Genomic DNA, 10,997 nt, shown 5'->3' on the forward strand with positions numbered 1-10,997 from the left:
CTCAGGTCAAGTTCATTATCCTCCAGGAACAGTGTTTTTTAAAGAATAATTTTAAAAAAATATATTTCCTTCTATTTCTCCAATTTTCGTCAGATTAATTTCTCCACCGATCTTCTCGTCGATTGTTAATTTCTGTCGAGGGAGAGAATTTTCTTTTTACAACTTTTTTAGGTAAGGGTGTAATTTGTAACGCAGGTTGAACGCACGTTTATTTCCTCCGAATTCTCTTTTCTCGTCGAGACGTATTATATTTCAATCAAAAATATTTCAATCATCTTTGCATCACCTTGCGTGGAACTATCCACATATCGATAACGAAGCATCTTTGTGCATATCGAGCGAGTGCATCTTTTTTCTTTTCTCTTTCCAACGAATATAATTTCATCCAAAAGTTTTCCACCCTATTGAATTAAAAGGAAAAGATGAATACCAAGATTCCACTCGAATCCTATCTTGATTTCGACCGAATGCAATTCCGACTCGAGCTGGCCTACATCGAGCAACGATACGAGAGAATCGCGATCCTTCATACGATATTACAACATTTTTAATTAATATTAAAAATAAATCGCCGTTTCGGATTTTCAGTTAAAGCACACGCACACATATACGTAGGAATCGCGCAAACATTCAAAATTGCATAATTGGAAGTTTAATGCGTTAACGAATTGCAACGGATGCGTTTAATTGTCTCCCTTCATCATCTCTCTATCTCCATTCAGGCATTAACCTGCCTTAATCCTCTTTGAAAAATAAAATTGCACGTATAGGGATTAAAATAACGTTAAAAAAAAATGGACCTCACGTTTGTATGATTATTTTATTTCGAGGAAACCGTGTGGAAATTTTAATTCTTTTTTTTTTTTTCATTCTTTCTTTCCCTTTCTTTTTTTTTTTTTCCTTTCTCGTTCCAAAAGCAAAGCGAACTTCGTCGAATAGATGCCGTGAATCTATTATTATTAATAAAACGTCACGAATGCATTTAAACGTTGTTGTAATGCTTGGTGGTTAAATATTGGACATTTAAATAATACCGCGATGCGCGATATTATTTCCCTCCTCTTCCTCTTCCTCCCCGTTCCGTTCTATTTTCCCTTTCTCTCCCCCCCTTTCCCCGTTTTCTCCTTTCCCTTTTGTAGACTTTTTCACTCGGGCCCGTTTACAAAAGGGTTGAAAGAGCGGGCAGGCACAGCACTCCGCCGAAATGAACTGTAAATCCGCGGTCACTCGGTTGACCATTTTGTTAATGCAAAACGAATTACCGCGAATATACCGACATCCTCTAAAATATCGCGGCGGTGGTGAAAAAGTAGTGAAAAATCTTTGAGAAAGAAAAAGGAAATAGACGCGTGGAGAGGAAAATGGGGCGGGCGATAGATAGTAGGCAAGCTGCATTGCCATTGAAGGATCATCAACTTGCGTAACAACTTTTATTCGATCGATCCGTACTTACCTAACAAATACCCAAGCTGCAACTTGGTTTAAATGGATTAACGCGATTTATTCTCTCTATCCAACTATCACGATCAGCATACACTCTCAACATACGATACGCTCGCGATCAAACGCTAAAAGTTTAATTTTAATCTTTTAATCTTCCCTGTTAATAAAGCGTAACTTGAAATAAAAAAGAAAGAAAAATTCCCTGACTCTTTCACTCGCGCTCATTTCCATCGATAATCCATTCATAAAATAGAGATAGCCGCGCACTAGTCGTAACCATTCGTCGAGCCATTCTTATTCCATCGACAATTGTCCAAAATTTCCATTTCTCCGCATCGCGTTCGAATATATCCGTCCACTTTGCATTCGAAAATTCCCTGCCCCCGTGGTGTGGGTCGCACGATTCACAGAGAAAGAGAGAGTGAAAAATTCGAAACGAAGATGCGCTCGACTTTGGCAGCGATTCGACGGAAGAGGGCGAGGGGATTAGGCGACGGTTTGAAAAATCGGCGAGGTGGAGAGGCGTGGAAAACGCGGTCAACGTTCGCGCACGCATACGAATAGCGTCCAATTGCGGAGGGATGACTGAGGGCTCCTGAGCCTCAGAACTCGAGCTCGTAAATGGAGTGGCGGCAGGTCGGGTACAGCCCGTTGCAATCCTCTTCGCTCGCGTAAGCGCGCTCGTAAGCTTGATCCTCGGATCGCTCGAAGCGGCCACCGTCCCCTGGCAACCTGCAACAAGAAGAGGGGACGGGATTTTAAGACGGTCGAACGGAGGTGACCGAGATCGAGAGGATTCGATTTCAGATTCAACGGATCCGATCTCGTTCCCCTAAGAAACCGAGAAAGGCGAAGTAAGGGGTGAGAATACGTTAGGATAATCCCTTTAAAGCTACTTGGATGATCATAGGCGATTCCATTCAGAATCGTAATTATCATTAGATAGGGAGAGGGGTGGCGTGTAATTTCTTTGCTTTGCCCCGTTTTCGAATGGAATGGAATTTAGAGGGAGAGGGAGAATAGGTGGGAAAAAATTATGGACAAAGCGCAACAGCGTTGATTCGTTCGAAACGAGTGGATCGGTTTGGCAAAACCGATGGTTAACCGGTTACCTGAATCCGGGACATTACTCCTGATTCAATCGTTTCGCTTGATTAATCCCTTTAATTGATTATACGCCGTCCCGGCCAGATGTTTTAGTTTCATAGTTGCTGCTGAGTTTGAATAACGGTTCGAATTAGCTGTTATCCCTGTTTCGTCATCGAATACAGTTGTTACATATGAGAGAGGATATACGGAATAGAATACCCCTCTTTTTCGTTTTTTTCTTTTGTTCGGAATTCGACGGATTTTCGGTTAATATTAACGTAAATACCTCGATGAATATTAACCACGTAATTACTATATTGCTACGGCTGCTTCGTTTCATATTCATACGTTGCATTTGTTATTAATGTAATTATGAATATCAATCGTAATTTCGATAGGGATCCGATCTTTTTTTACGATGGATATCCCAGGATTGTAAAAGGTATTATTTTTTTTTCTTTTTTTTTCTTAATCTACATAGTTTTAAGAGAAGATTACCAGCGTCCATGAATAATCGAAATACCGATGAAGTAAACGCGATACCCACGTAAAGATGGCGTGCAGCAGCTCCTGGACCAGGCTCCCCTTTCCAACATCCTGTGGACTCCTCTGGGCAGCCTCGCACAGGGCCTTCATCACGCAAGCTCTTCCATCCAGACCCGTGCTGCGGACAAATCCTCGTTTAAAACATTTGCTCTTTCGCAAGTGTGTCAAAGAGTATCTATTATCGTATAACAGATCGATAAAAGTGATCGATGATGGAACTTCCACGAGCAAGACTCGTGGAACGTTAATCGACTCGTATTAATTAAATTCCTGCGAAAGGAATATAAGATATTCGCGAGATATTGATATCATCCTTCGAGGTCTCATTAAACGTTCGTTTGTTGATGAAAGAAAAAAAAAAAAAAAAAAAAAGAAAGAAAAAATTGCGAAAGAAAAGTTTATAAATTTTAAAAAACGATTTCACGATGTATCCTTTCTTTCTTTTTCTTTTTTTTTCAGAAGCTGTTTATCTAATGGAAGATATTAAACGACGTTTAAACGACACCTTTATAACCTTTTGAATAATTCACTTTATTGCTCGTGCCTCTTATTTAATATTCGAGGGGTCCGATGTGTCGACAGCGCCGCGATTTAAATACGAATCACGAAAATAAAGGGAATGCGTTACACAGCCGGAATCAAACAAGCGACGTCCTCTTTCTGTTTCGTTATTCTCGCACGTTCCGCATGAAAATTTCTGCGCGCATTTGCATGTGGCTGGCCGGGGGGGAGGAAAAAAGGGTTCCATTTGCATGTTACGTCACGCTTCGAGGACGAATGGGAAACGAGCTCTCGCTTTGGATCGAGACGAAAAAGAAAAAAGAGCGGAAAAGGGAAATAAGGACGAAAGTGTACGCAACACCTTCGCGTGTACTCGCTGTTTCTGCGGTCAATCTCGAAGAATTCGACGATTAAGAGATTATATCAAGGAATTCACTCACGATTCCAGCAGAGCCTCTATCTTCGGGTACATGACGCTTCTGCTCTTTCGATCGAGCAACTTCGATATCTTCGAGTCGACTTTGCTCGGCAACTCCCAGGCCAGGGCTGCCGTTATCCCCATTATTACATCGTTCTCCCTCACGTAGGTTCCCACCGTCAGGCAATACACTAACTGGAAAAAGAACACGACGAAAAACCAGCGATACGTACAGATTAATTACAGATAAAATTGGATGTACGATAGTCCTAGCTTCGAGATCACAAGCCAAATTATGAAATTCGAAGGTAACGGATAACAACGAAGCGATAAAAACTACACAAAGAATATAAAATTCTACCATACCTGCATATTACTCCCTTCCGGGAAAATCAAGTACCTCTTGCGCCTGGACAGCGTGGTTGGAGCGTCGATCGCGTTTTCAGATACGCAGATGGCGAGGAAATGGAGGCACGCGAAGACGAGGAAAAGATCTCGGATGCCTTGCATCCCTCGAGCGCCGCCGCGATGCGACTCTCATGCGTTCCGTTGCACGATGGGCCGCCGTCCAAAGGGAGAAAGAAAAGCACGAAAAAAACGCTCCAACTCCTCCCCCTCCTGTGGAACGAGACGAAGAATCGTATCCGCGATTCGGTTGGAACGCTGTTTCCGCACTGACCGTTCCACGGGCAAACGTGCAAAGTACGTTTCCAGAGCCCCCCGGGTAACGGGAACGTGAGACCCGTGTTTTTCCACGGGTCTAATGAACAGACTTTGGCCACTCGTTCGACAATTCGTTCGGCAAATAATATATATACCTGTAAATGTGATATTATACATCGGCTGGAGGTGGGCGGTTGGTTATTATATCCCGGCCTCGAGCGTGTCTCTTCGATCGTAAAATTTTGGTCATCAGTCTATTTCTATCATTTTTTTTTTTTTTTTTTCAATAACTGTAGCAGCCAAAAATTTGCGCACTCTCCTCGTCTCGTTCCGTTCATTGACGCGCAAGATACGATAGCTTAAATATTATTCATCCCCTACGTTGCGATCTATTAAACCAAGCCACAAGTCCACGTATTTCGTTCGAGATGGAGAGGGGGATAGAAATCATCGCGTTCCAAGACGGGCGAGGATCGCTTGAAATATGTATAGAGAGAGAGAGAGAGACGGAAGGTGGCTCGCTCATTGTACTTTTAAATGCGCGTTTATATTAATTCGCACTGTCTTCCAGAATGTGTTGCTGCTCCCTCTCTCTCTCCCTCTCGAAAAAGTGGACGGCCGACGCGGGGGTGTCGCGGAGGAGAGGGAGGAGAAGTGCCCTTTTTCACCGGGGCGACGCTTATTTCCTCATTTCGCGGGTCATAGCGGCGGAACGAGCTGCTGTTAATTGCATATGGGAGTTGCGCGCACGCACACCTTCTCCTGCGCCCCCTCTCCCTCCCCAGAAGGGGGAAGAAGACCGCAGGACAGTTCTAAATTAATGCTTTTCGTTAACGCGTCGCTGCCGACCCTCCCCCGCCCCCGACACGGATGCAATTATAGGACCGTTGCTGTCCACGGAGGAATGTGGACAGCAACTCCCCCACCCCATCCCTCCCTGCACGTATCCAGAGAAATAAGAAAATTTCACGGTTCGGTTCTACTTTTACTTTTACCACTCTCTCCGTTCGGACGGGACGGACAGGTTTGAGTGGAATTTATTTTCCGCTGATCCAGGGATCGCCTGATTAACGGGCGAGGAGGTAAATAAATCTCAATTATCGGTCAATTCCTGTTAAATCTCTGTACTCTAGAGAAGGATTTTTATTAATTTACGAAGTTAATAACTCGTCGATCGAAAATATTCCAATATTCCAATCGGATATTTCTCAACCAGATCTCGTTCAGGCTTCGTTTCGTCGATTCACCGGCCCGTGAAATAGTCGACGCCGATCAACTCGAGGGGGCAACGTCTTACGTGGACGTCGCAGTAAACAGGATTACCCGTGGTACCGTTGTGCGATCTGAAAAATTTATCGTTAATAACACCCCTAATAATAATAATAAATCGTCGTATTTCGTCGCATCGATATCTGTTACCCGGCCAACAATTTCAATATCTTCGCGATCACTCCGTCCCTCTGGCTCACGTACTCCATCGCTTGACAGATGTTCTTCAACAGGCACGATCTCCCGTCGAATCCGTGGCTGCAACCACATTCCCTCCCATATTTTATCCGTGTATACGAGCAGAGAAAAGTGTCGGTTCGTCCGTCTTCTTCGAATCGAGCCAACGCTCGGGGCGATTTTTCGATTCGAATCGAGAGAAGAGCGAAGGGATGAGGGAGGAAAGGGAGGAGGAGAGGAAGGGCAGGGCAAAGACTGCGGGAACCGAGCGAGTAACGCGGCATTGGTTGAGGGGAGGCCGGAAAACCTTCGGCCAGGAATCCACCCCTTCTCGGATATTCCGAGGCAGCAGGGCAATTTCCTAGGCTGTACGAGTCCCGTGCACCAGGACGGTCACGGATCGCTACGGATCCATTATTCACGATCTGTTAAACTATTTATTACCTCTCGTATACGATCTTGGCGGCCTGGTGAACGTCGTCCACGGACCTGACGAACCTGGTAATCTCGGACCCGGTTGGAAGCAGCCACACCAGTTTGAAACCAGCCGCGTGTGAGAAGATGGTCGTGTAAGGGAACATCGTGACCTTGAAGTTCACCCTGTACTGTAGCAGGAGTAGAAAGGTGTCAACTTGGCGTCAGAGGGGATCCATCGATCACGATTCGAGGTGATTCCCTGTTTTCTCCTCCTCGTTTTATCGATATTCTGGGCAGGGGGAGAGGTAATAGCGGCGGAATCGCGAGTAAGGGGCGTTCACGGGGTACGGTCACGGTCACGGAGAAGCCCGATTGTTCGAGGCCTGATTGCACAGCCGATGATACGTGATGGGAATCGAGCGGCCTCGTGATCGATTCGGGAGTTTTCATTGCGGTTTAGGTCAGCCTGGCTGGCCAGTCTAGGTTACTGGTGGGGCATGATCGAAAACGCGCACTCTCGGGGTTAAAAATTTCATATTGGAAAGAATACCGGTGTGGGAGGGGGAGGGGACGACTTTGAGAATAATCCAATATCATGGCAAGGAGGAACCCGCATATCCTCCCCCTCCCAGTATCCAGTATCCAATATCGAGTGGACAAAGTTAAAAAAAAAAGAAAAGAAAAAAGAAAGGGGAGAAAAAGGGAGAGAGACTAAAAAGCAAAAGGGACACGTGTGTGTCCAGGATCCAGCGCGAGGGTGAAATTTCAATTTCGAATCGACAACAGCATGCAGAGGGTAAACTCGATCTACGCCCGCTTACGATGTGCCGCGTTCGAAGCAAGGCAAGGAACAGGCTGCGGCAAAGTGACGGAGGCAGGTGTTGCTGGCCTCGCTGTTTCTCGCGGCGTATATCTCGTCCAGGTGGTCGACGAAATCAGGCGCAGAAGGGGGCGGGCGCAAGGTGTCTGACGCCGAATCCGGCCAGTCATTTATCAAACATCCTTCGACTCCTCGACTTTCTCGGATATTAAGAAATGAAACGAAGAGAGAGAGAGAGAGTCTCACTTTCCTCTTCCTTTTTCTTTTTCTTTTCGAAAAAGATCCCGTACCGTACATCGAATCTCCAAGATTCGTAAGGCAAAAGAGAAATAATAAGAATAGAGGATTTGCGACTCGCTTCGGGCTCCACAATCCAGTGACGAACGTGCGATTGTATTCGAAAAAGGGGGCGATGATAAATCGTTGCTGCGCTCCCTGAATAGATTCGGTTCAATTTTTACATCCTCTTAATCGTACTCTCCTCGTATATCTTCTTCTCGCGTATCTTTTTGCCCGTTTCCACGGGAACGAAGTACGATTAAATATTTCAAAAATACGTAGATCAAAATGATATCGTAAAAAAAAATTTAAAAATTTAACGATAATTCCATCGAAGAAAAATAAGTATGAAACGTACATGCTACTCCCTTATCCGACCGAACTCCCGTTTCCTTCGTCGAGTCGATTCCTCCACGAGCGAATAATTTAATTCGAAAATAATCAATTCCCCGATAAATCAAGCATCAAGCACGAATATCGAAGCTGGGATCCGCGGTATCCGATAAAGCGCAACGTGATACCGCATTTTTGCACTTTATTATTGCACGCCCCGAACACAGTGCGGAACACCGTACGGGTGTGTGTATCGATTTATGGACGGTGATCTGGAATTCAACGGCTGTCTCGTATGTTACATACGGGGGAGGGTGTATAGTGCACGTGCAGCATCGCCGATACCACGGTTCCACTCGAGGTATCGTAAGTGCACTGGATCATCACATGGTTGCATAATTCTTCCAAGCACGAAATGCGATCTAACGGCTGCTGCACCTGGTGCATTCTTCCTCCCGAAAATCGTAAACAATTACCGGGAATAATCCACAGAGCGGAGGAAATTTACTCGTCTAATCCCGCTGCGGAAAAATTATCGACAATAACCTCCTTTCTCCTCCTTCTTCTTCTTCTTCTTCTTCTTCTTTAATCCCATAGTTCTAAATAAACACGGTAAGAGAAGAATTTTCTCTCTCGAGCGAGTTGTTACATTCGTGGAACGAGCGTTCATCGGCGAAAATTGGACTCGACAATTGGAAATAATCGCGTTTCGTTCATTGGACTCGAGATTCTCTCTCGAAAGTAACGCGTCGAAGCGGATGTTCGTCTCGGTCACGTGATCTCAGCCACGGGGTCACACGTTCGCCGGTTCACGAGTAAATATCCGAAGGAAGCGAGGAACGACAAGGATAATGGATTCGGCTTCGGGATACTCGCGCGATACGTTTTAGCCCGATCCACGAATTACGTTGAGGGGCAACTTCATCGTGCATTAATACGGTCCATTACAGAGTTGCTCGGGCGTCGTCGTCTGGGCGGCGAGGGGCGGCCTTTTAAGGCGAAAATACGGCGCAACGATCGACTTACATTAGTCGTGGTCCTCTATCCACCGGCACATATGGCGCATAAATTTCCTCCCACAACCGCAAACTGGATCACGTCGCACGGACGGAAACACGGTTAACGGTGTAACCGGAAGATTATGCTTCTAACGTTACGGACGAATTCGAGTCGATTCGCGCCGATTAAAGGACGAGAGCCAAGAGATGCGAGAGAGAAAAAGGGGGGAAAGGTGTACAGAACTGCGACAGAAACTATCGCGAAATTAAATTCGTTTTATGCAAACGAGATGATTTCGTAAATCTTCTTCGTTACTCGAAAAAAAAAGGAATAAAATATATATATATCGACGAAGGATTAATTTCTTTGCGCGCGAACGAGACGGAAAATTTTCCTTCGATTATTATTAAAACAAACGAAGAAAGATGGTTCGGATAATTCGAAAAATCTGCGTCAAAGTTACTTGAGGAAAAACGAAAAAAAAAAAGATTCAGACACAGAAAAAGAAGATTAAAAGAATTTCTTCCACTTACATAAACAAGCTATATTGTGAACTATATATATATATATAGTTTACAATCCATCCATTAATCTTCATTGATCACTCGATTAAAGAGAGAGAGAAAGAAAGAGAGAGAGAGAGAGAGAAAGAGTTGATGGCTTTACTCACAAAAAAGGAGCTGCCCTTCCGAAACGACAAAGATCTGGCGGGTCTGGTCACAAGTTGGGCCGCGGTAATGAGGGTGAGACAGAAGACGGCCCGGAACAACAATCGCATAATCAATGGATGGCGGGCACCCGGCCAAAAATCTCCAACTTGCGGCTTGCACCGAATATCGTTCGCCTCGTCTTGCACGAATCTTCGCCCGATGGGATTGAGACGTTGGGCGGAACCAGCGTTCCTCTTGGTTATTGATAACGGTGCTTTGCCCCCTCTCCCCCTCGCCGGCCACTAACGACTTTTTCCCCCCTATTCGCCAAGAGATCTTGGCTCTTGGTCTCTCCCTTTCCCACGAACTTTCCTTCGAACTTTATCAAGCTGTTCCTTTCTGTTCTCCGCCGTTTCTTTTTTTTTCTCCCTCCCTCTCTCCCCCCGATATACGATATTCGAGAATGTCTGGTTATATTCGAACGATCGAAACACTCGAATCGAACGAATGTTACTGCGAAGAGAAATTTTCATTTGATAGTTTTCTTTTTCTTTTCTCTTTTTTTTTCTCTACAAATTCAATCAAACGGCGAATCGAATATTGTAGAATGGAAGAGGGAGAGGCAAGAATTCGTTTCGTTTCGTTTCGTTCCGTTCCGTGTCTTTTTGAAAATCCGTATTTTCTCTGTACATATACGAGCGCTTATTCGAACGGTTCATTAAACCTGGCATGAGTGAAAATGCAGTCAACTACACACGATTTGGAGAGGGTTGGGAGGGAGAAAGAAGGAGGAGAGAGAGAAAAAAAATGCAAGGAATAGAGCGAAGCGCGAGGATTTTCAAAGACGAAAAAAGTTGGTACGATGTTGATGTTGAAATAAGAAAATTCTCGTGTTTTACTTTCCGCATAACATCACCCTGGTTAAATCAACTTTGTTTAAACCGACCTACCTTCGCTTTAACTTCCGGTTGAAATAACTCCATCGCGCGCATCCAAAATACCCGTAAAACTCGGGCTTTAATAACAAATTATCCCGCGTACCGTTACGCACCTATCTTCTCGCCCGTCTCCCCAATGTATTTATGAATCTAATCTCGCAGCTGTAACCAAAGTACAAAGTTTCCTTCTCCTTCCCTCTCTCTCTCTATATACATATATATTTTTTCTCCTTTATCTCTCGTCGATTAATCTCTTCTTTAACGCGACGCAAGACGCCCAAGACGCCAAGGGAAACGAGCGATTAAGCTCGATAAAGAAGCGGTGGTGTGAATCCATCAAAGAGTGTCGTATTTAATTTAAACGGGTGGTTCGAGAGATGAGATTATTCCGCCGGCATTCTTAATCAACAGGAAAATTCTCGATAAAAAGTCGAGCGTGCCAATCCGTTTATTGT

At 44.7% G+C, this 10,997-nt stretch overlaps 3 protein-coding genes across 7 annotated transcripts in view; 1 reads left to right on the forward strand and 2 right to left on the reverse strand.

Moving 5' to 3' along the window:
* Positions 1–10,997, forward strand: part of LOC107992698 (acetylcholine receptor subunit alpha-like 1) — a 204,850-nt gene that overhangs the window by 156,871 nt on the left and 36,982 nt on the right. The window lies entirely within an intron of this gene.
* Positions 49–5,862, reverse strand: LOC107993033 (uncharacterized). The gene is made up of 4 exons (XM_017049219.3): positions 4,364–5,862; positions 4,020–4,192; positions 3,080–3,196; positions 49–2,175 (listed from the first exon to the last, which is right to left on the reverse strand). Exons 1-4 carry the CDS (start codon positions 4,505–4,507, stop codon positions 2,046–2,048), a joined length of 564 nt encoding a protein of 187 aa, XP_016904708.1. The 5' UTR covers positions 4,508–5,862; the 3' UTR covers positions 49–2,045.
* On the reverse strand, positions 5,769–9,760 carry LOC107993045 (uncharacterized). The gene is made up of 4 exons (XM_017049238.3): positions 9,625–9,760; positions 6,551–6,711; positions 6,080–6,187; positions 5,769–6,003 (listed from the first exon to the last, which is right to left on the reverse strand). Exons 1-4 carry the CDS (start codon positions 9,730–9,732, stop codon positions 5,904–5,906), a joined length of 477 nt encoding a protein of 158 aa, XP_016904727.1. The 5' UTR covers positions 9,733–9,760; the 3' UTR covers positions 5,769–5,903.

The sequence above is a fragment of the Apis cerana genome, linkage group LG9 (assembly GCF_029169275.1).
Source record: "Apis cerana isolate GH-2021 linkage group LG9, AcerK_1.0, whole genome shotgun sequence".
Taxonomy (NCBI): Eukaryota; Metazoa; Arthropoda; class Insecta; order Hymenoptera; family Apidae; genus Apis; species Apis cerana.